At 36.4% G+C, this 25,289-nt stretch overlaps 1 protein-coding gene across 2 annotated transcripts; it reads left to right on the top strand.

Moving 5' to 3' along the window:
- The first annotated feature begins 2,445 nt into the window (after positions 1 to 2,445).
- On the top strand, positions 2,446 to 24,414 carry LOC129789644 (uncharacterized). Of its 2 annotated transcripts, none has more exons than XM_055826633.1 (6): positions 2,446 to 2,937; positions 4,816 to 5,330; positions 5,489 to 5,705; positions 13,686 to 13,886; positions 22,591 to 22,773; positions 23,281 to 24,414. In XM_055826633.1, the coding sequence occupies exons 2-6, from the start codon at positions 5,094 to 5,096 to the stop codon at positions 24,072 to 24,074; spliced, it is 1,632 nt and encodes a 543-aa protein (XP_055682608.1). In that variant the 5' UTR covers positions 2,446 to 2,937; positions 4,816 to 5,093; the 3' UTR covers positions 24,075 to 24,414. The 2 variants fall into 2 exon arrangements, with proteins under 2 accessions (XP_055682608.1, XP_055682607.1); XM_055826632.1 differs by having other exon boundaries at positions 2,460 to 2,937; positions 5,489 to 5,711.
- Positions 24,415 to 25,289: the final 875 nt, after the last annotated feature.

A 25,289-nucleotide genomic window follows, 5' to 3' on the forward strand; every position in this document is an offset into this window, starting at 1 on the left:
ATATCTCAAGAACGGTAACAAATAGAGACTTCCGGTTTGAAGTTTTCTATAGAAATGTGGGTGTAAAATTTCATTTTTTCGCATTTTTAAAATCCAAGATGGCCGCCGTCCACCATTTTGAACTACCGTCAACCACTTCCCTTATAGCTAGAGGTCTGAAATTTTAGTATGTTGTATAGCACAGTGAGACGTTTTCATCAACAATTCATACTTGAAAATCGGTCAAGCCGTTTAGCAAATATGGCGGTCTAAAGCAAAAAGTGTTTTTTCGATATAACTTGAGAACGGCTTGACCGATTTTGACCAACTTAGGTTCAAATGAAAGGTTTCAAGAAGCCCTACAACTGTCTAGATAATTTCAAGTTCCAAAAACATCCGCAAGAGGCGCTAAAATCAAAAATAAAAATTGCCTAACTTTAAGGGGCAATATCTCCGAACATCTGTTATAGATTTCCTTTAAATTTTGATATGTTGTGGCCTGACTCAATATCTGTCACCAGTCTTAAATGAAGAAATTCTATGTCGCCGTTTAGAAGATATCGCAGTTTGAAAAATTCTTGCATTTGAAAAGTTCTAAGAGCCATATCTCTTGAACCGCTTGTCCAATTTTGCTCAACTTTGTATCAAATTAAAGGTCTTGCAATTATCTACAACTTTCTAGAACATCAGAAACATCTAGAACCATTCCTTCAGGACAAAAAATGCGAAAAACTCTTTGTGCAACAAAAATCCGCCATTTTGTGTTCTAGAGGTGATCTTAAAAATCATTGAGATATATATCAAATAATAGCTTATTTCAAGACCTTTCCAAAAATGGTCAAGAAATTTCTGTAGGTCTTATAGAACCAGAGATATAACCATTTTTATCCATCAAATTTCTGAATTTTACAAAAAAAAATCAACTTTGCCTACTTATACTGCTCACAAATAGTATTACAACGCATAAACAAACTTCTACACGTTGTGGGACACCAACTCTTATAACTGGACGCGTTATGATTGACTTTTTTTTTTTTTAATATTACAACCGTAAAACAGAAAAACGAAGCAAAAAAAAAGAACATAAAAAATTTAAAGGTATATGGTTCACATGGGATAAAAAATTAATTAGTATGTTACCGAGTTAATTAGTATTTAACACGAAAAAATATCGAAGGAAGTAGGTAAATATGGAATATTCTCGTCTAATGATTTTTTTGATTGGATTCGAACTTAATATTGGTAAAAGAATTTTTCAGTTTTTAATCCCGTAACTCTTAAATCCCTTTAGTGACGCGAAGATGAAAATGTGAGTGCCAAAAACGCCAAAAACAATAATAACACCCCTAAATTGTACGTTATGATGCTAAAAATCTTCAATATCTCCTCGTCAAGAGATGCGTGATACCGTCGCTGAAGTTCATCCTGTGCACGTCTCTACTGCGTCCGTCTTCCGTGAGAGTTCTTCGTGGAATGGAAAAAGGCAATGCGTCTTGAAGAAAAAGTAAGGCGATGGAAATGTTTGTGAAATTTTTCAGTGGGCGCATTAGGGGATTGTGGGTGTAGTTGTGTCATATAAGAATTTTCTTGTGGTGGAGGAAAACCAGAAAAGGGTGACTGGCTGTTATTCTTGCCATCGCACACGCGGGGGTGATCGCACCCCTCTGCGTTTACCAAAGAAAGTTTTCGAAGAAATGCGAGACTTGAAGGAGAATTCTTTTCTTGGGGTCTAGCAGTCATTTCTGTCGCACCCCCGGACCCAGGGTGGCAATGGTCCTGCTCGCGCGCTGGGAAATGCGGGGAAATGTCTTTCTTTTTCGCAATTTTCTTCTCCAGGTTCACCCCGAAACCATCTGTGGGTTGCTTTTTAGTTGTGTGTGAAGGGTATGCCATAAAATACACCATGAGACACGCCACAAGTGCTTCCCACTGCTCTTTGGAAAAGTTGTCTGGAGAAAAGCGCGCAATCCCTTTTTGCCAGGAAGTGTTTGTGTGTGTGTATATGTGCGGTGGAAAAGAAAGGTTTGGGTGGGTAAAAGAAGACGTTTAGAGGTTTGTGCGGAGGACGTAGCGGTGCACCAAAGAGGCAACCACCGACGACGATGTGGCTGAAAAATGTACTACTCTGGTGGTTGTTGTTAAGGCTCCGCCCTCATTTTGAGGCTTTTTTGTAGGTGCGGTAAAATACGCGGGCGATGGCATCCTCCTCGGGTAACCCCCCTCGCCGCGGATGGGAGACGATAATCAACATTACTGGCTCCACATTCACCCTCCTGCCATCTCGCTTTTTTTCCACCAATACCATGCCACCATCTCACTCGGGCACATTGCGGGGGACAATCTCATCTTTTGGGTGGGCATGGAAAATTCTGTGGAAGACGACGAGGAGTCCCGCAACAACCGATCAACTTTTACCAACCGACAACCACCCCTCACGCGCGCCACAACATTTGGCCACAACACATTGGTCGGAGGTGGATGGGAAGTTGGAGAGGACGGCGGGATGGGTGGGTGAGGCAGGAGGGACCATTAGAAGTGGGTGACGTGGGTGATCGAGGCAAGCTAAGAAAAGATGATGATGACTTGAGAGGGACTTTTTGGACTTACCGCAAGATAGTCTTTCAATGAACATCTGCTCGATAGCATCGGCTCGGCACTTTTTTATCGCACATCTTCCCGCAAAAGCCCAACTCTTTCGCCACCATCCCCTGGATCAGTGACCACAGTTTTTGCACTTAATTTTCCACGAGTTAAAACTTATTTACTCTCTTCATCCTCTAAATTAAAAAAAAACACCACCAAGAAGTGGACAAGCTGTGCGGATTTTGCGGTTCTGAAGTCTCATGTTGGGAAAATACCACAAAATTCTCCACGGACTTTTCCAAGCATCTGACGTCTTGGAGGAAATTTTCAGTGAAGTCTCAAGACAAGTTCAGCATTTGTGATTGTGTCTAACAAGTGAGTGTTTTGTGGGATTCTCATTAGTTTTTCCTTCAGTGATTTCTCTCTATGAAGACAAACCATATGAGGATTATGTGAAAATTGGGTGGAGTATGTTTGGGTGGATTATTCTACACGCAAGATGTTCCACAAAACTTTCCTGAAAACACCAAATTTATACCATCTGTTTGATTTCAGTTTATTTTAGTTAATCTAAAAAAAATTTAGGCAATACAAAAAAAAACTTTTTTTTAAATAATAATGAAAAAAATCTTTACAGGAATTTGCATAAAATTTGGAAAACTTTTTTATATTCTATTATTTCGATCATACACAAATTTTAGAAAAAAAACATTAAAATATAAAAAGAATAAAAAGTGAAGAAAATAAAAGGATTTATTAAGGATACAAAACTTAAATTGGGTTTAATATTTTTTAAGGTAATTTCTAAAAATTTGAACTTTTACGATAATTTTGATAAACTTATTTAATATACATATGTAGCTTTAAGAATCTTCACGAAAGTTTTTCAAACAAGATTTGAAATAATTTTTAACAAACATGAATATAATCTATGATGTGAACTTATAGGCCTTTAAAACTCATTTTGTAAAACTGATAAAAAATTTATTTTTTGTCTTATATATAAAAATTATATCAAAATGATGGCTAAGAACTTGAAAATTTTTGATTTTTGTTTATTTTATTTGATTTTATCTACATATCTTGAGAAGTTTTCAAAACTCTGTAGAATAATATAGGAGAAATTTTTCTTCTGTGATTTTGTACGTTTTCATATTGAAATTGTCATAAAGTAATTTTTTAAAATCTTCCAGGAAAGCCAATTCTTGACTAACATTCTTGAAATTTTGCAACAACTTTTTTTTTCTTTTTAAAATAAAAAATTCTTATGCCATTTTATACAGTCTGCTAGAAAAATTTGTTAAGCGTACAAATAAATATAGTTTAATGGCTAATAAGGGTTAACTTTTACAAAAACAGAATTTATTTATTTTTTAATTTTTAAATATCACATAAAAACTTTAATATGTTGAATATTTCTCTGAATTTTCTAAATTAAGGGCTAAATTTGTTGTTCTGTTAGGATCAGCCAAAAGTGTGATGAATGTGGTGTATGAGTGAGATTTTGTGCCTGCAGGTGTGCAAATCCGGTCTATTACAAATGCTGTAATTACTACCCCATGGAAATTCCCACCGTATTTCCCTGATTTTGAGGTGGAAACAATGGAAACAGCTTTTGCCCCCGCGCGGTTCATCCTACATGGTGGATGTTTAGGACTTTTGAAAATTTACGTGTAATTTTAAAAATGCCACCCTGTCGTGAAATATCCCACCAAATGTGTGCGCTTTTGCGCCTGCATTTTCACATGCACATTTTATTGAAGCTCTGTCGGTACTGTGACACTATAATTGCTGCAGGATGACTCTTAATTTATCCCAGAGTCTCGCGGTTAAATCACGGTTTGGCAGCAGTAAGTTCAAAGTGATTCATTTGCACACAAAATTGAAGTAATTTCTTATATGATTCTCTTTACTTGTTGATAGCTACCGTGCAGAGATTTCTATGGATAGCGGAGGGGGATGCGTGGATTTTTTTAGGAGTGATGGAAAGAAAAGAAATTGGCAGTGATTTTTATTCCCTTCGAAACACCCATTGATGTGTGACTTTTGAACGCTCCTCTAAGGACCGACTTCTAACCATCATCCATACTGGAATTTTTATAAAGTCTGACGTGAATGTGTTCTCTTTGTAAATTTGGCGGAAGAAAATTTGTGTGACATGTTTGGGAGTTATAAAAAGGAGGGAATATCCCTTTGATCTCTTTACCCCAGGATTCATAAAAAATCTCACTGATTTTTCTTCTCCCTATCCAGGACTCCCTGTCTTCGATGTGAGGCACTGTATACCAGGACAAAAAAATCCACCAAATTGGGATGTGAAAAGTGACGTGGAGAATTTTTCTCACATGCCGAGACGGCTCTATTAAAAAAAATAGGGATTTCTGGTGAAGACATGCCAAAGTAGGAGGAAGGAGGAACTCGAGGGATTGTGATATGGTGGAGGAATTCCTTGGGAATTTTCATGAGGATATGTTATAGGAAAATTCGGTGAAGTGTGAGTGATAGTGGGATTGGGAAACTGTATCAAAAAGATGCACCTCGCATCCGAAGTGAGTTCCACAACGAATTCAGTGCCTCTGGAGGGCTCTGAAATGCAAATGAACAGCACGAGTGGTGGTAGTGGTGGTACAGGGAGTACAGCTAATACTTCCAGTGGTAGCAATTCATCTATGACTGTCCTTACAGCGGAAAATCTTGCAGAACGTACCCTGGAGGGGCTCATGGCTGAGCATCCAGGAGAACTGGTGCGAACGGGATGTCCGCATGTTGTAAGTTTCTTTTTTTTTATTCAAAATTTCCCCGGGAAATGGTCTGACCAATTTTCATTTCAATGACAATTCTTATTTTCCCAGTTCCATTAAAAAAAAACAATTCTCATGATTCAATTTTCCTAATTCACTAATTGAACAAAATTCCTCGTGGATAGGTCTGCACGGTGTTACCTCAGCATTGGAGATCAAATAAAACCCTCCCGGTGGCATTCAAAGTGGTGGCACTTGGTGAGGTCGGTGATGGTACTTTAGTCACCGTGATGGCGGGAAATGATGAGAACTACTGTGGCGAATTGCGAAATAGCACAGCCGTGATGAAGAATCAAGTGGCTAAATTCAACGATTTGCGGTTTGTAGGTCGTAGCGGAAGAGGTAAGAGTATGTCACTTTTTTCCATATAAATTTTTTACTCAATCACCATCCTTGTTTGCTGAAAAATACAGTGTTGATTTAAGCACGTCTCCTACATCTGGTCCAATTAACTAACGTGGGCCCTTTTGACGCTTCTCAATAAGTGCGATAAAGGAAAAATATTTAAAAAATTAGTGCTTAATGATGCGAAAAGAGTTCAAAGTCATGAGAGAGTAAAAGTTATTGAAGGGTGACTAATTTGCGTCCCTATCGTCCTTTTTAATCTTTTTGCTGGTAGGTAAATAATTTTGGATAAAAGCGCTCAAAGTATGAAAGAGTGGCATTATTTATGTTGAATATAGATCAAAAAAATATTTTTTTTTTATTTAGTGAATAAGTTTTCAAAAGCCATTATATTCGTTGACGTTGTTGATAATGGAAATATTTTCTGTTTATCTGAATTTTTTTAACTCAATAATTTTAAAATTGATAGGTATGGTGAATATAAAATGTGCCTCTTAAGCTTCGCATGAGCGAAAAAGCACTATATATATGTTTATAGAAAAAATTAAGCATCTTTCGATTTTTATGAGCGGATATTTTTAAGGAAATTTAAACGTAATAAAACCATCAAAGGGAGGTACAACCTAAGACTGTGTCGTTGAGCAGAAAAAAGGTGTCATTTGAGATTTTTCGGTGTTAATTTCTCATTCAATTCAGATTTTTGTGAGAGTAGAAAATGAGGGGGAATAAGAATCCATAATCCGCACCCTTCAACCCCTGTAGTGCCACCAAGATATTCTAAAATTGAATTTAATTAGAGATAAGCCTCGTGTTCTCAAATTTACAATTTCCCAATGCAAAGCCGCATTTTTAGGAGATCAAATATTGTGCGTGTCTTCCCTTCGTGGTGTATTCATGAGGGTTCATTGTTTATTGAGATGAGCGCTAAAAGATGAACATTAAGAGGCAAAGTATCCCCTTCTTTTTGGGTGATTTTCAGACATTTGGGAAAGAGATGTATTTCATCAATTGATGAAGCTATTTTTCATCTTTTTTTTGCCTTCCCTGCTAAAGAGGAAAATCCATTTTCCACCCTAAACCTAATCATCATCGTCATTACTTCTTACTTCGTCTTTTGCTGTGATTGTGTTTTTTTGTCATTTTTTTTTGTTTGCTTTCAAACCAGAAAGTTTCTTTGGAAATTTATTACAATTTAAATAAAGTCATGAAAAATTGGCGTTAAAGTGGAATTAGTTGCTGAAAAGGTGGTTGTTTACTGCACCACTTAGGGTATGAGATTTCCGAGGCTTAAGGGAAAGGCAGAGAGACATAATTTTGCCACTTGTTCTTCCGTCCCTCGGTTTGCATCTTTCCCTTTTTTCCTTTTAGATGTAAATTATTAAAACACCTACCTTTACCATTTCAAGTGAAGGGAAAGTCACTGGGGTGGAATTATAATTACAGCCCTCCACTTAAATTTCCATCAAGGCTCACGGAAGGTGAATTTGAGGTGGGTGAAAAAAATGTGGCCACTATGGATGAAAATGAAGAAGAAGGATAATGAACAGTCCAGGGAGAAATTTCTACGCCTCTTTCTCGTTCATCTTGTTGAACGGAACCGGATATACTTCTTTCTCTGTTCACCAATATTCTCATTTTATTTTTCCCGGGGAAGTTTGCATGTGAAAGACATAGGGGGGTTGATGCCGTGGAGGTATCATGAAAAGGAAATGAGAATAAGAAGAAAGAAAAATTAGAATCTACTTGGTATTCCTTTGAGGGTTGTTTTAAGATACAACCATGACAATTTTATTTATTTATGGAGTGAATAAATGGATGATGATGATCTCATTTTTAAAACAACACCCGCACAAAAAATATGTACATATATGTATATAAAATATATCGTCTTGGTCTATGCTTTCTACTGTCACAAGTAGGGTAGTCTAATGGATTTTAAATTGAGAATTGCATGTAAAATGTTGTATTATATCAAGGAAAATATTTAACAATTTATTGTGAAATGTAATATAAAACAAAGAAAAATAAACTCATTAGGAAATCGATAAGAATTGTCTGTGATGGAATGCAGAAGAGGTTTGTTAGAATTTTATCACGTTCGAAGATTTACTTTATAAATTAATGGTTTTTTTCCTTAAATTTTTAATGCCCTAAAGAAAGTTTCAGATCTTCAATTAAAAATATTTAATCACCTGTACTTATACGTGTAAAATAATTGGGAACATCTGTTCAGTTTAAGATTTACCTTAATAGGAAATTATTTATTATAGAAAAAACTTCTTCTTTCAAAGTGCTAAAGTCTAAACCAATTTAATAAAGCGAGCAATGCAAATAAGTAGGACATCTTTGCATGTTGAATTTCTGCTTGGATGACATTAGTGTCGTGACACGTAATTACAATCTGCCTGAGACGATTGTTTACACACATGTTACACTCTCCTTTTGCCACCCACCGAAACTCACATCATAAATATGAGGAAGAAGGGGGGGGGGGGAGCTGGTGTGCCAAATGAAAGGCATACAAACACGAGGCACCTTTCAAGGGGGATATGTCATGATGTAGCATCCACATAAATTCTAGATTGAATTTACATAGCTCCCAAGTGTACAGTTTTGGAGAAAACCCCACCTTCATTCACTTGACTCAATCCTTTACACCTTATTTGCTAACTGGCCTTCCCTCGGAGTACCTATCATGCTGGGAAGCCTCGCTTTTCGTGCTATAATTTACCACGAAATACGGTAATTATTGCAATTATAAATCATATTTCCTGCATCAATAATTTCTCAACGCTTTCTTCTTTCCCTCTCTCTCTCTCACCTACACCCTATTGCTCAATTTACTGCCCCCGGTGAAAATCTCATTTGTACTTTATTTTCCTAAACACGAAGAAGTGGGATTTTATCCTTGAAAAAGAAGAAACCACCTCGCACACTCAAAAGGGCGTGCACAACTCTTCCAACTATGACGCTAAATGTGATGAATAAAATTATTAAAATTAATGATCGCAATAAACTCAAGTACAATCTCACATATTTCATCGTTAAGTAAGAAGATGAGGAGCAAATTTTGTGGATAGAATTCTTGTGAGGCATTTCGGGGCTTAAATTTGAGAGGGTATTAATTATCCTTGTTTGTGTTTTAACTCTCATCTCTCACACACCCCACCATACTCATACACTTTATTCCTCCACTGGCAAAAGGTTCAAAACCCTTTTTGTGCCCTCTTTGCAAAATGAATCTCCCTCTCAAGCTTCTTCGCATTTTACCCTTATTTTGCAGCAAGGTGAGTTAATTTTCGTTCATGGTGTTTAATCCTTTATATTGCCAAAGATTTGCGAAAATTTGGATTTTTTGGGTCGATGAGAAGCTAAACAGACAGAAAAAAGGAACTTTTATGGAGAATTATAAGAATTTCCAGGAAATTGTCATGATTAGAATATTTAAGTAATGACAAAAAACCCCTCGATTGTCCTTAAAATTTAAAGTGCATTAAATAAATTGATTAGATAGGCCTTTTCGTCACTATTTTTTAAATCAGAAATTTGAAAGTTTAATTAAAATATTGAAAATTACATAGGTATCATTTTAAAATTAATTTATTTACCTCCAGGATCTTATTTACTTATAGTGGTACAAATAAAATTCTAACTAAAGTTCCGACGGTTGATGACGTTTTTTGATCAATTTCATGTTTTTTTTAATCGATGAAAATTATAAAAATTAATTTGTACACGCAACAGTGGAATTATTTGAGCCTTGCTTACCCATCAGTATCCCTTTTCAATCCTGTCTGTCTTGAAGCTTTAAACTCTCCTGCGCTTGTGTGTCTTTGTGTAGATTGAAGTGGTTTCATTATTATAAATTTTGGTGCTCTTTGGGGGTGTTTTAAGCTAATTAATATTTTGGTAATTTTAGTATTTTGCAGCTTCTGTAAAATTTCTCATTTACGCCCCTTCTACTTTGAAGTATACAAAGAGCTCTCATGGATTTTTTTCCTTGAAATATTTGACTTTTCACAATCTACTGTAAATCAATATACACACCAGAGGAGATGTTTCGTTCGTATATAATCCCACATACAATCTCACATAATTAAAAATTCCATACTTTCTTCCTCCTACGTCTTCCCATTCGCCTGACTTCCACCATCAAATGAAAAAGCATTGAGCTTTTCATGTTTCCATCTCAAAAGTTCAATGAAAAATTCCTCTACTTTGCTCTTTGACTTTTTTTTTTCCTCGCTTTTGCCCACTCAAGAGCTTTTGGTGTTTTAATTCTGAAAATTCCAACTTGTGCTCCTTTCTCGCAATCTTCGCGCGGAATACACATCAAATAGTGAAATCAGTATAAGAGAAATATTTTCATCATCTTGTAGGATATATCTTGCCTCGCGCTTTTGAAATTCTTTCTCTGTTAATTCCAAACATTTTGAAGTTTCTCTCCGGGGCAAAAGACGAAAAGGGTATAAAGAGAGTCACATTCAGTTTGCGAAAAGTCTCGTTCAATTCTGAACACATGCTCTGTGACATGAAATTGATTCTCTTTTTTTGCCTTCTTTTTGGAACACTTTTGCTATGTATTCCCAGGAGGAATTTGCAGAGTGAGACTCTTGTTGAGAGAATTCAATTCTTTGGTGACTTCTTAACCATGACTTTTCCACCCAAATCCTCCTCCTAAAGACCTCCCTACCTCCCCACTAGCAGTGTGATTTTGTTCGATTTTATACATTGATTCTCTGGTGTGTCTCTTTTTTTGCACCCTCCCTATCGTTTTCCAAACCGTACACCCAAAAAAATCCCACCCCGCTCTGTTGGATAAAAATTGCCAAGGAGCCCGAGAGGAAGAGCAAGGCGAAATAATAAAACATAAAAATCAAGTGTTGTGCTGTCTGGAAGGTCTCTTTCGGTGAGGGGATGGGAACCGAAACTGGGAATGGTTTGAAAAGAGGAGTAGAATTTAAGAAACGAAGCGTATCAAGAGCGTTGCTTAGCAATTACTGTCTTCCCATTGTCACCCATTGTATTGCTCTCGAATCCTCTTCTGATTCTTCATCATCTGCACACCAGCAGTTTCCATGAATCTTTCCTTTCAGAAGCACCATCACACCAACGTCCCCATCAATCAAACGATGGGACGTGGATTAAAATTTTTTTGAGTTGGTTGAAATTGTACATTATGTACATCTTATTCTATACATAATATATGAGTTTTAGAGTTTTCTAACAAGATTGAAATTACGTTGTAAAAAAAAGTTACGAAAGTGTTAAAAACCCCCAACCACAGCATTGAATACGAAAGAATTTTAGTGAATTAAAACTCTCACATCGAGACTTTCTACAGTTCTGAATATAAAATATTACTCGCCGTGAAGTGGAGCCAAAAATGGGCACCACTGAATGCACATATTTAGTGGTGAGAAAAGTTAAATTTATTTATTCAACAAAATGACCACATTTGAGAAAAGATGGTGTGCTTTTGCGCCATTTCGAGCATTTTTGAGGCCTCACAAATCTCCCCAGAAACAATTCTCTCCCTCACACTTTGCTTTCTGTATATGCTCCTTTTGCCAAAACTTCCTCAGCTCGGCCTTTTTGGCAAAAAGGGAAATAATTCTAAAACTGGAGAAACAAAACACCCATGACTCCCTCCCCCCTTCTCTCTCTCCCAATTCGCTCAGATGGGATGAGACTATAAATTTTATGGTGGAGAAAATTTTGCTACAAAATTCAGAGGAACGCGATAGAAGGAATTCGCATGAACAAAAAGCCCCTTGCTTGGCCACATTTTCAGAGCTTCTCTGGCCAAATGCCGAAAAGATAAACTCCCTATACGAAATATGTTTGAGATCAGAGAAAAAAAAGAGGGAACCCCACGGTGTCCACGCGGAAGGAGCCAAACAAAGCTGAGACTTATTTTCATGGAGAAAATTGAATATTTCATCGATTTCAATTTTCCGCTCATAGATCATGCTGTCATGATGTTTAAGGATGGTAAAAGTTATTTAAGCATTTGTCAAAATGTCAACAACAATCTTCCAGCTTTAGCATCTTTCCATTTCATTTTCACACCGAGAAATCGCATTCCACATATCTTTTCGTTTTTCCAACCACCCGAACCACTGAAAATTCCACCCTCACACGCCAATATACGTGACTAGAAAGTATTTTCCAATGAGATTTTGGGGCGGGGAAAAAGTTGCGAAATGTATAAAATATTTTGGAAAATACTCGCATTCTTAACACTTTCCCATTTAGTGTGGAATTTATGCGGAAATTCAAAGAGTTTTTCGTTGGTGATGGGGCTAATATTTAATTTAATAAGTTATTTGTATACGATCCCATCTTCACTGATTTCAGTGTTATGTATACCTTGTGTGTCTGTAAAAAGGACATTGTCATGGATAATCCCAATCAAAATTAGATTTATTACATCGTAGAATATAGAACTAATTAATGTTCTATTTTAATATCGTATTTTGAGAGAGAGAGAGAAAAAAAGCTCTTGACAAGATTCCATCAGCTGAGGGGTGCCAAAGTAAAGTGATTTTGAGCGCTTCGGGGCACCAAAATGAGCATCCATTGTTGCGAGGGCGGCTTCCTGCTTTTGATTTAATTGTTTTCACGTTGCCTCCGGTGGTAGAAAACATTAAATCACCCCCACAAAGTCATGTCAAAGATACAATTTGTCATGTTTTACGAGAGGCTGGGAGGAATCTGCTTTTTTCCCAGTAAAATGATAGGAAGTACATCGTTTGAGGAGGTAAATCTCTCAATAATCACACAGCATAGATGATAATCTATGAGTAGATTTATTGGGATTTGGAGGTAAAGCCCTCTTTGAGAAGATTTTCTTCCCCTGCTCTTCTCATATGGATTCCATTGGGAAGATAATTTTCCTGTCTTCACGATCTGTGAGCTTTTTTTACCCTCTTATGTCTGCAAGATGAAAATCTCTCTGTATATGGGTAATGCTTAAACAATGAAGATTTCAACCATGATCTTTTGCTTTCTGTGTAGCCATGACGTGGCTCTTACTACACTAAGCAGAATCACAATTCAAAAGGAAAAATTTAACTACAAAATCGTTTTTCATTTAATAATACTCCAGCGAGTTTTAGGATTTATTTAATATTTTTTTCTGTGGTTTTTTTTAATCCAGATTTTCCGGAATTGATTTACCTTATTATTTTTTATTAACATTCTTTTTTAAAATTAAATTTAAAAAAAATATATTTTTTATCATATTGTTATGAAGAAATTTCTGAGTGTAATATTTGGGCATCTTTCTTGTTACCCCTGAATTTATCAGGGGATGACAAATGGTTAGATTGTTTCATGCGTGGATTTAGCGGCGGCGGATGTTCTCTTTTTCCATCTCCACTAAGAAGAGCGTGTAGAGGGAATTGAAGGCGGAAGTTCCCTATGGGAAGGAGAAGCAGTGTGTGGGGAGATCGGGGGCAAAATAGCAGCAATATGATAAAATCAGTAAATATTTACGAGTCTTTTCAAGTCATTGTTTTTCCGTCTTTTTCTCCCTCTTACTCCCAAAAGCTTTTGGTGGTGTGGTGAATTCAGTGATTTTTCAACTTGGGAAAAATAAACAATAAACAGGAGTGGTGGGATGCAATTTATGATATTTTGGGGTTGGCACTGTCGGCCGAGTTTATTGATTCTCTTCCCAAATTGAGTGATTTCGCGCGCGTGGGATGTTTTGGAGCAAACTTTCGTGTATTTTGCAAAAGAAGAAAAATATAATATTGAAAAATAAATTGATTTTAGTTTCAAAGAAAAACCTGAAAAAAAGCTTGTCTATGTATCTAGCTGTAGTCAGTCATCCTTCAATAGACTAAAAGAAGAACATTTCATGGCATTCAAATTAATCCTATATGCTTTCAATTCTCATCAATTTATTTTTGTTATTTTTATGTCAATTCAATTAACTTTAAAATAATAAAATTAAATTTATCGTTCCAGGCAAGAGCTTCACACTTACGATTGTGATATCAACTGTTCCGATGCAAATTGCTACATACACGAAAGCAATTAAGGTGACTGTTGATGGTCCGAGAGAACCACGTTCGAAAATACGTCACCAAGGCTTCCATCCATTTGCATTTGGTCCCCAGAGATTTGCACCAGATCCCTTAATGGGTGGTCTTCCATTTAAGCTGTCAGGTGAGTTGAGTGCGAAATTTCCAAGAAGGGGTAGAGGGATGATATGTTTGATTTGATGAGGAAGATCTTTTGAGATTGTCCTCTCCACAGGTAATAAAAGTAATCCCCAGCATTGAAAAGGGAATTATTTTGGATGTAAATTCCAAAGGTATTTCCGGGATTATCTGACCTTTGTACCATGGAAACCAACGAATTTGTGAACCCAGACGCTTCACAAAAGGGTGTGTCATCCATATCTATTTTCTGATTAGCTTTGGCAATATTGAGAAATCTCAATTTAGGTATATAGAAAAGCTTTAAACCTTTCTGAATTTGATTAATCGTTGTTTTGGAAGCTCATAACGCACGGGGTTGTTTTAAGAATTCTATAGCAAAAAAAAAAAATGTAAAATAATTTTTGGAGTGTACCGCTTTTACCACATCTCAAATATACAATTTTCCTCGCACGAAGGATGGTGTCAGAGTGGAAAAAGGGGACAAAGAAAATAAAATTAAGAGGTGCCACAAATGAGGATGGGGCAAAAGGATGTAATGACACCTTTCCTGTCTCTTTGTGCTGCCTACAAATTGCCTCCCTGCATGGTTCTCTCTTCTTTAGACATCCAGCAGAACACAAGTCTCGCTACCAAAAAGGGAGTGAATTTTCAGGAGGTGTTGAGTACGAGGAGGTGGTAGAAATGTGTGATGTTTGTGTCTCCCCTGTCGGTGACATTGGAGGGGTTGTATAGCATCTCAAAGACGGCGACAAAATTGTATGTAGGGGGTGTGGTGCAAAGTTCAAGGGTGAGTTTGGTGTGCAAAAAATGGGTAAATAAAACACGATGTCGGCATTATTGAATAGAAATTGACACTTTTTCAACCCCCCGAAGTTCATGCGTGTTGCTTTAAACTCCCGTCAACCCCTACTTTCCTATATATGTGTTTCATTGGCAACATGGAGACAATTTGTGATTTTCTGGCTTGTTCGCCCAATAATGAGGGGTTGATTTCATTTTAAATGCCCCGAAATTTATATTGATTGTATGTCGCACAAATAATGCGATTTTTATTGCTCAACAAAATGCTCTCCCCGCAAGAATTTCGTCTTTGCTCGCAGTGTTGCAAAAATGTGTGGCTGTAGCCAAATTAAATTTCATTCAAGAAAATTAATAAAAGAGAGTGACGAAAAGGCAATCACATTGAATGGATATATTGTTTTATATACATAGTAGCGATGTGTTTTATATAAATTTAAACTATATTCTCTTCTTAAAGTATCATACTATGTAGAGTAATATTGTAGGTATTTTATGAAAAAGCAACATGGAATATTGATTTTGCTTCCCAGTAGAATTGATAGAATTTCTGAGAAAAGTATATTTAACATATTTCTTTTTTTTATTGATTTACTAAAATTTTAATATTTCACGCAGTGATTTTTTTTTCATACAGAACATATGTTACAAAATCATTTGCATACAAGACGAAATAATGATTGATTCTCCCTTTGTAATAAAAGAAAATTTTTAGAGAGGGTGCAAATCACCCTCTGAAATCACATGCTATTTTAATATTTGCTCTCAAAATAGTGGTAAATTGAGTAAAAAAAATTACTTACCCTCCCCGCTGTACAAGAACGAATCAAGATGAAGATGTTCACTCCAGGCTGGATAAAAAAGCGCGTGTCACCTCTCAATATTAATATCCCCAACGTGGATGTGAATAGAAATGTCGATTGGGTTGAAAAAGGGGGTGGGAGTGTGTGTGAAAGGGGTGTATTGAAGACGGAAAAGTCGGTGAAATTCTGCATGAGAGTGCTGTGTATATTATATTTTGGGAGAATTGTGTGTTGAATGCTATTGACAGGGAAAATTGACAAGAAATTGAATCAATATGAGCAAATCACAAGTAGAATGTTGACGTTGGTGTTCCTCCAAAGACAGCCAAATGGCTTTTCCATAAAGGGGGCTTGTGTGGAAAATGTGTGTATATGTGTTGATGATTGATTGATTGATTGATCAAACAAACACTTAACACGCATGCATATTGATCACGATGGCAAATATGATATTATCATGGGCTTATGCAGACAAATATTTAAATTCTATACCCTTTTGCGAGAAAAGGGCATGGATTTTATCAATTCCATACGTGGGGGTTGATATTTACGAGGTCGTGCAAATGTGTCCTCGCTCATGCAACTCACTTTTCAACCCCTTTTCCCTATTGCTTTTAAATATATTCTACGCTCATTGTTCATAGATGGCTCGCGAGGTATTCATTTACGGGGTTAGTTTAACCGTGATAAAAAAAAGAATTTTTAATTTCATTGCCTCATTTTTCACACCACAAAGAGAAGAATTTTAATTTCTAAAATATTTTCATGCAACGTACCCCAACGAGACCTACTTTCCCAAATGCTGCCCTATGTCGAAATAATTTCCAAAATATGTCGAAAGTAGCTGCCCTATTTTGGAAGGAAATCATCTTTCGAAATATATTCGGCATATTTCCTTATCAAGCAGCCCAATTTCTGCCCTATTTTTAAGGAAAAAAATTGGGCAGACCAAGTGGAAAATATTTCGAAAAAGTTTCGACCCTCTTTCCAATAGGAAATTGGGTGTCGACAGTCTGTCGAAATTTTTCCTTCCTCCATTTCCTTAAATATTGGGAAAAAATAAGGCAACTTGTCGACTAATATTCGACATGCTTTCGACAATCTTCCCAATTTTTGCCCTATTTCTTCCCAATTTCTGCCCTTCTCCAGATTTTTGATTTCATATTTTGTCAACAGATGGACTTTAAGGTTTAGAGGTTAATGAGCTCAATGGCGTACTTATTCGTGCGCGGCAAATCAAAAATTTACTTGCTAAAATTAAATTCGATTTTTTAATTATCTGAGACTTTTGCATCCAAAATAAGTGGACCAACATGTTTCAGGATGTGTAAAGAAATTTTAAAAATACTTTCAACAAGGTTTTGGGAAATTTCATTTTTTATGTGCAATTAAAATATAATTAAAAATTAAATTTTTATGAAATGCAATGGCATTTTATCGCCTATGGCAAATATTCATAACAGGAAAAGGGTGTGGCATGGTTTTCCAAAGACCAAGCGTCAGGATAAGTCGCAATATAAAAATATTAATATTTATTAATATCGTGTTCCATTTTGTCTTGGCATTTTATTGTTGTTATGTAAAATAACGCCATGAAGGCCCCAATATAATCATCTGATGTGTGAAAAGAGCAGAAGAATATAAAAATATGTTGTTTGAATTGAATATCATTGGAGAGAAAGAGAAGAATAATGAGGAAATCAAGGCAATACATGTCGACATACTTTCGAAAATTTTCCCTATTTCTGCCCTATTTCGACGGTCCGTCGAAATATGGTCGGCCACGTTTCGACAAAGCTTCCCAATTGGGCAGAAATAGGGAAGATGCTTTCGACGAACTTTCGACAGAAAAATTGGGATTTTTATTCCCTATTTTTCGTCAAGGCGTCGAAATTTTGACCAATTCTCGCCGTATCCCTGCCGACGGATTTTCGAAAATTTTCCCTATTTTCAAGCGATTTCTCTCCTTGGGTACATTTTCCAGTTTTCTCCTATACACCGACTTTCTCCACAAAAATTCTTTTCGCACTACGAGATGATTTTCTCAATCTTTCCTGAGACAATCGGAGCAATTAAATAAATTGATTTTCGTGCTCCCTGGGGCTTTTTTTTGTAGATGATAAAAATAATTACGATAAAGGGGTTAGCGATAAATACAGCGAGGGTGGAAAGAATAGCGAATAATCCGGAGAAAATGTGTCAAATAATCGAAGGTGAAATTGCAGTGAAAATACAAAGGGGGTGAAACCATTAACTTCACAGTCTGAGAATTTCTTTTTCATTCTACATAATTACTATTTGCCGTTAGAGTTGAGACAATTCTAGACTGAGGATATGATTTTCTGGTACATTCCAAGCTTTCTTTCCATTCTTTTTTGAAACTAAAATTATCTACTTTAAACGGGATGTTTCATTTTGTTGTCTTCTTTTGGCTTCTACTCTTCATTTTCTCATACCATCCTTTAGTAATGAAAGGATGACGACGGGCTGGAGCCCTTTCAGGAGGGGTGGAATTGAAATGGGTATAAAATTAAAAGGGTGTCTGAAAAGTGTAACACATTTTTGAGACAGTAGCCACACAACCATTTTCTGTGGGGATGGAAAAAAGGTGAAATGTTGCAAGATTTCTTTTATTCTAGTTATATAGTATGTAGCAATTTCTTCACAGTTCTCTTTAATCATTTTCACCGTGAGATTACTTGAATCTCATGCGAGGGTGGCTCTGTGGGGGTAGTCCATACGATCTTGATGTTCATGAGGTTTATACCAAAGGCGGAAATTGCTTTAAGCTTAAGGAATGAATGTGAAACTGTTTTAGATAATGAGTCCATAAAATGTGTTTTTGTATTACTTTTATCTTCGCTCACCAAGTCATTTAAGCATTACCATGGGGCAGGAAGTGTCGGGAAATTCAGTTCTCTGCGTAGAGTTTTAGTTTAACGATTTTAATTTAATTCTATTTTCGTTTATACTGGTTGAGGAAAGAAAAGGAAAATACAAACGGGGAGGTTGGGGGAGGAAAATAATTAATTAAAAGTGGGGAGAAAGTCGATAATTTGAAGCTTGTTCCTCGCACTTCCTCATTATCATGTTCTCCAAGCAAAGTTTAAGGAGGAGGGAGGGTGTGTGTGTGTGTGGAAGAAAAGAGGTAAAATAAATGAATTATTCGGTGAAAGATTCACGTGGAAGGACTGGTGAGGGGGTGGTTGTGTTGAAGGTGCAAAATTTGGCGATGAGCGAGCATACCTACACTCACACACATTCCTCACCTTGATCAGCATACACGGTGGGTGGTGAAAGTTAAATAATTTAGTAATAATTAAAGCCATTTGCCTTCCATGCGTCTAAAGAAATGTATGCAAATGACGTGCGAAAGAACCTCCCCATTTTCCCGCGACACATTCTCCATCCCACTTTTGGGGGTGAAATACCATTATTATTAAAATTTACTTATCTACAAATTAATGTCAAAGGTAATTCAAGACACTTTGGTGCTTTCTCCACAAACTTTTGGCTTTACTTTCTCATCATGTAATACACGTTACCTCGTGTCACATCATCACTCCCATCAAGTGATTTTCCCAAGGGAATGAATGTAATGTTGCTTCGGGGAGAATTTTCCCGCGTTTTCGCTTTATATTTTATTCGACATTTTCGGTGTCATGTTATGGAAAAGTTTATCACACACAATTCACAAAAGTGAGACAGACTTGCGAATTGACATGCGACATGACTTAAATTGTAGGTATACTCAAAAAAGGGTTAAAATCACTTAAAGGAATAATGGATTATAAGGAAATATCTGTGATGAAGAGAATCATTTTCCGTTTTTATACAGAATTTTCGTATTTATAAAAAAAATATTAAATTAAGTCTTAGAATTTTCTTTTAACATTTTCATAAATTTTTGAAAATCCCATGAAATTTTTGAGTTGAAAATATATTATTTGAAAAGTAATTGAATTTTCGTCTATGTTATGAAAATATCCTTAATATAATCAGCTATTTGAAAACTGTCAATCGATATTGAAGTTGAAGAGCTACGCCAGAAGTTTCACTTTTCTCATCATTTTAGGGGTGAGTGTTGGGAAAAACATGAGAACTGCTGAGTCTGACGAAGTATAATGAAAGTCTTATTTGGTGATCTCACCACAACGTGTCGTCTTGCATATCACGACAAAATTATATTTCACTTTAACATATCATCCATATCGACAAAAAATTTTAATTCTAAAAAGCATATGGATGGAGTAAAAATTTGTTACAAGATATTATATGGCTGATTCGTCTAATAACAGGAAATTTTTAATTAAATTGTTTTATTTTCAATATTTTGATATAAAAATCGTTTTTGGCATTACCGCATATTCTGAGACTTTAACCCGATATACTAAAATCATGAAGAAAAATGTGAATTCTATTTAAAAAATCATTAAAGTTGTGATTTTTTATTTTTATAAATCAAAAACTCATACTATTCTATTCAAATATACGCCGAAGATGTTTCTTGCACGAAAATTCCTCTTTGGAGACAATTCAATTTAAATGCATTTTGAAGAGCCAGAAGTGGCGAAAATGAATAGGATTGGTGACAATGGTGAACCAAGCATCCCCCATAAGAAGCAACCACCTCATTAAACTCCCTCTTTTCACGATTTCTCTAGATATATTTTGCGACTTAATGCACACAATGTGTAATGTAATCGGTTGAAGAGCGCGCCAAAAATCTCTCCCTCAAACAATGAATCTCGATGTGTTCACGACTCATTCTACCCTAACGCGGTATTTGCGTGTGCGAGCTAGAAATGCCATTTATCTAGACTGAAGATGCAGACTATGGAGAAAATTCAACGGAATTAGTTGGTGTTCCATTTCGTGGCCAACACCAATTTTTAATGTTTTGACTTGATATTTATAATCTTTCTTTACATCTTACATTTAAGAAAGATATGACGAACCAGAAGATTTCATTTAGTCAAACATTTTCCTTGAAAAACTCGACTTTCGTTAATTTTCATCAATTTTCCTTCAACTCTGTGCATCTGAATTGACGGTTGAATAATGTGTGAAATAATTGTGAAAGGCTTAAAGAGACACTGAAGCATTGAGGGCGAGGAAATAAATTGTGAGTCTTCCTCCGTAAGGAAGCTCTCTTATCTTAAGGAGCGACAAATTGAGAGATGGCTGGCTGGCAATCTTTTTTGTGAAAATATGAGTTTGGAATATTTGTGAAAATACGTTTAATCAGCTAAAGTTTGTGAAGTAATAAAGAGTTATCAATTTGTTAAGCATCATACAGGCAAATAAGTACCATCTTAAATAATTTTACCTTTACTGAAATGCACATATAATTTGTAGAATAATCGGGGCTAACGTTTGTTCTTCTTAAATATTTTATAATTTTTTTCTGGATCTTGAAAATATATTTGAGAAATTGTTAAAATCACGATTTTGTAGATAAAGTATTGCTAAAAATTTAGCTTTGTATTGCTGTAAAAATTATACATAAGATTAACAAGTTTAAGACTTCAAGATCTTTAATTTTTGATTGCATAAATTTTGCATAAAATTGGAAGATTGTGACCTTAGAAAGAAAACTAACATTGATGATTTGAGATTTTCAATTATTTCTTTTTTTCCAAACAAATGGCCACAGACCTGATGGAAGGACGTAACCTAATAAGAAGAATCCTTGATGAATTTTTGAATATCTTTATCAGGCAAAAAAAAAAGAAATAAGCAAACGAAGCATATTGTGGATAAAGAGATTTGTATGTGCTATCATTTCCTTGGTTCTGCGTGAAAAATGTATATGGGAAATTGGGTTGGAAAATTGCAGGGAATTGTCTTAAAGGGAAAAAGGAGTTAAATTGAGAAAGTGGGTGGCGGCATTTACTGGTGAGATGAAGAAATTTTCGAGAGAGAAAGGAGGTGCAGACCAAAGCTGTTCGTATATGTGAGTGTGGATTCTGTGGGATGGTGGAGTGGGTTTTCAAATGATGGTCGTGGTGTTATAAATGTATGTTCATTTTTTTTCTGTGTCCACGAACTTTTGAGGGAGAGCTTTGTGGGTGGCTTTGGGGATGTGAGTGTGGGTGCGCAACGGAGATGGGTAGATTGGGAATGCCTGTGGATGGAAGCGAAGTGGAGAACATCTACGGGAGAGTACATACGTGCGAGCATCGTGAGAAAGAGAAGCGCTTGGCTTCCAACTTTGCTCCCCCACTAAAAACCCAAATATGCGGTCCCGTAAGGAAACCTTCGGCGATAAAGGGTTAGCCACTGGTACGCTGCGAAGTGGAGTATAGTGGGGCACAGCGTGGTCCCATTGGTGCGCCACAAAGCATCTCCACCAAAGCCGCCCGCACTCCACAGACATTCACTGCACACCACCGAGAGAGCGAGAGCTTCCAGAAGCACACTTGGGGGTTGGTGAGACAAAGAGCTTGGCAGGAAAGCTCCCTCATCTTTCCTTTTCCTTCGCACACTCATCATTCTTTGGCGCGCATCTCCTCCACACCGGCAAAACTTATACCCCCATATCTCTTGGTAACGCGCGGTGGAAACTTTTCTCTCGCTTCTTCATTTCCTCCAGAAAGTTCATCCGGTCCGTGGGGGTGAAAGAGATATGCGAAGCAAACATAGCACGAGAAAGCTCCGTCATCGTGGCTTTCCCTACTGTGCAACCCTAAGTACTCATGCTGCTTTTTCTCAGAAAATTTTCATTTATATATATGTGGATTCTTATATTTTACCACACACCAATTTTTCAGTAAAACTCATCATCGATATGCTGCCATATTGCTCAATTTCCTGCAATCACAAAGCTACAAAAGTTTCTTCTATGTAAAGCTTTGAATGTTTAGAGTGAAAAAAAATGGGAAAACTATAAATATGAAAACTACTAAAATGGTTCTTTTATCATTTTTTTTTAAATTAGATTTTACTCACGTTTTTTTTTATCTTGCATTGATTTAGGAATTTAGAATAATTTTTAGAACATAAAGAAGAAGTTTTTTTTATACTTATCTCAAAATTTTCAAAAAATAGAAATATATAATTTATATAGTTATGCATACTTAATAAAATTATTTTTTTTACTTTCAGGATTTGCTCATCATTTGGCTGGAATGCCAGGGGCTCACTTGGCAAGCGATTGGCGTGCTCTGAGTGCTCGTCACAACTTTCCCCCGGCCCAGTTTCTCCATCATCATCACCCGCCGCAATTCAATCCACATATGCTGGCGACGATGGATCGCATGGAGCGGTCCATGAATGGCTCACCGCGAGGTAATAATTATCGTGTCCCCTTCTGCATTCCATTCTCATCTCCATTTCGCCTCAATGGCTTTTATGAAGGACATTATGGATTGGATAAGTCGATGATCCTTTTGAATTTGACTTATCAAGCGTCAGAAATTAAAAAAAAAAATACTGAATTTTGTAATTAAAAGTCCTTTTAAATATTTCTTTACTTTTCTTCAAAATAGATAGAAAAACGTAATTGAATTTTTTTTAAATCAATCCTCATTTTTTGAAATCACTTTTTGACCTCCTTAACATCCTTATTGGGGCATTTAAAATTCAATTTGCTACTACGGTTTGCAGTTAGGTGCAAAACGTGGTTAGTAAATTAGCTGTTCTGCAAGTTTATTGAGGCGCGCAGGATTGGGCAGAATTTGTGGGGGATTGACGAAAGGGTATGAGAGAGATGGAATCGCAATTGTGACCATAAATTATGAGTGATTAGAGGCTTTTGCACTCCATGTTTAATTGAAATCAATTGTATTTTGGCAGCGCTAAATCAAATCTCGTGCAATCCGCACAGTACAACGAGTCCCAAGGGGTCACCAATTCACCTGGGTACGGGAACAGCAGTGGGGACCCCGGGTGGTGAGGGTGGCCGTGGGACACCAACGCTAACGGATGAAAATGGTGATAATAACAACAATGTCGATGGTGCAAGCTATGAGAGCGACAACAACATATCAGTAACGGGGTCACCGCGGGTTGTACACTCGTCATCTCTGGAGGATAACGAAGACAAGAGAAGCCCAACGCCTACGGGCGCTTTTACATCCTTCATAAATCGCGGAAGCTCCTGTGAGACATCACTTGCCACCATGAAGAAGACGAATGATCTTCTATCCGGCTTCTCAGGACATCTTCATCATGCTCCCTTCAATCCTGCTCTTGCAGCTCAACTTTTTCTCCAGGCACCCCTTATCCCGCCACCTAGTCAGTGGCTGTATACCCAACTCTATGGGAATTACCATGATTTCCCATGGTTTCGCAATACTCTCCCTTCGGCAAATACTTTTCGTGGCGGTACAAGCCCTGAATCCACCGAATCTCCTCCTGGACTCGTTAAGCGTTCCTCCGTAACCCTAATTTCGCATTCAAATCACGATGTGGGAAATGCAACCAAAGAAGAAGCAGAGAATCGTCTCTCACCACCGGTTACGTCTACCAAGAGATCACCCAGTCCTGAGGATATGGAAGAGACGCCTAGTGAGAAAAAATTGGACACCATAGGGGCGGCAAATAGGTGTCGTACTCCCAAGCATAGCGATGTATGGAGGCCATACTAAAAGACATCAAAATTGATTTTTTTAATCAATTGTATATTTTTTGCTTTTCAATCTTAAGGAAGGTTATTATTTTTGTCTATAAATTTTCAAATCTTATGTTAAAAACTTTTAATTTACTTTAAACTGTTTTTTTTAGCAATATTAATTTCATTGTATAAGAAATCATTAAAAGCTTTATTTATCATATTTTCTTGGAATAAAATGTGTAAAAATTGAATGAAATCTTTAATTAAAAAATGTAAATACTTCATCAAAATTAGTGTTGAGAGTAAAAAATGAAAGGTTAAATAAGTGAATAATATTTAAAAATATACATAAACTGTCTGAGTATGTCTTTCAATTTTTTTTTCTATTTTGTGTTGTGTTCTTTCATTAGTATTTCAATAACAAAAAATTGAGTATAACTTAAATGTCGCACACACATCAGCCAATTTTTGGTGAACTTTTAGGTCAAACAATCCCATTCTTTCAGTCCTCAATCAAATTTTATTGACCAGGAGCCGGAAATTAAACAAATAACAATTTAGCCTCTATTGCATTTCACATCGGTGAGCATTTTGATTTCCTCCCGCACTGAGAAATTTTTTTTGTCAATTCGTACCGTGGATATTTTGTTGATTTGAAACAAATTTTGTGTAAATTTGAATTCGCATTCGTGGCCAGAAAATTGTCAAAATGCACTTTTCCGGGGATTTTTCGCATGACAATTTTTTTTATCAATCCTGGCGCTGCATATTCAGATAAATGGGAAGAGCGGTCAATGAAATTAACTTTTCTTTATTTTTTCTGTGGATTTAATTTATTGTTTTAATATTTTTTCTGCTTCAGAAAATGTCTTTGAATTAAGGAAAATTTGGTAAGAAAAAGTTTTGCAAAAAGAAAAATCAAATCATTTAGATTGGTCTCCTGATCAACGTTAATCTCGAAACCTGGCAGTTGAAATGCATCCTGCAATTTCCGAAAGCTTCCGTGACAGCATCAGTTGATGAGCTGTACATTCGGGCCAATTAGCAGTCTCACGTACATATATATGGTGAAAAGCATTTGAAAGCTTTGGGATGAAATGGTGTCCCTTCACCTGAACACATAGTAAGTAGGGGTAAGTATATTTTGATTTTTACCGCCCTACTCATCCAGCCACAATGTGCGAATGCTTTCCAATAATAATTTATTGTTGGATTCGTCCAATGCATCACAGAGGCAAATCACTCGCTC

This window comes from Lutzomyia longipalpis, chromosome 2 (genome assembly GCF_024334085.1).
Source record: "Lutzomyia longipalpis isolate SR_M1_2022 chromosome 2, ASM2433408v1".
Classification (NCBI taxonomy): domain Eukaryota; kingdom Metazoa; phylum Arthropoda; class Insecta; order Diptera; family Psychodidae; genus Lutzomyia; species Lutzomyia longipalpis.

What these genes read in the sequence shown, in the direction of transcription:
- LOC129789644 (XM_055826632.1), top strand. Translation starts at nt 5,094, where the DNA reads ATGCACCTCGCATCCGAAGTGAGTTCCACAACGAATTCAGTGCCTCTG. An exon ending in TCGTAGCGGAAGAGGTAAGA is followed by an intron (nt 5,712 to 13,685) that starts GTATGTCACTTT and finishes TTATCGTTCCAG; the next exon opens with GCAAGAGCTTCACACTTACG. An exon ending in CATGAATGGCTCACCGCGAG is followed by an intron (nt 22,774 to 23,280) that starts GTAATAATTATC and finishes GTATTTTGGCAG; the next exon opens with CGCTAAATCAAATCTCGTGC.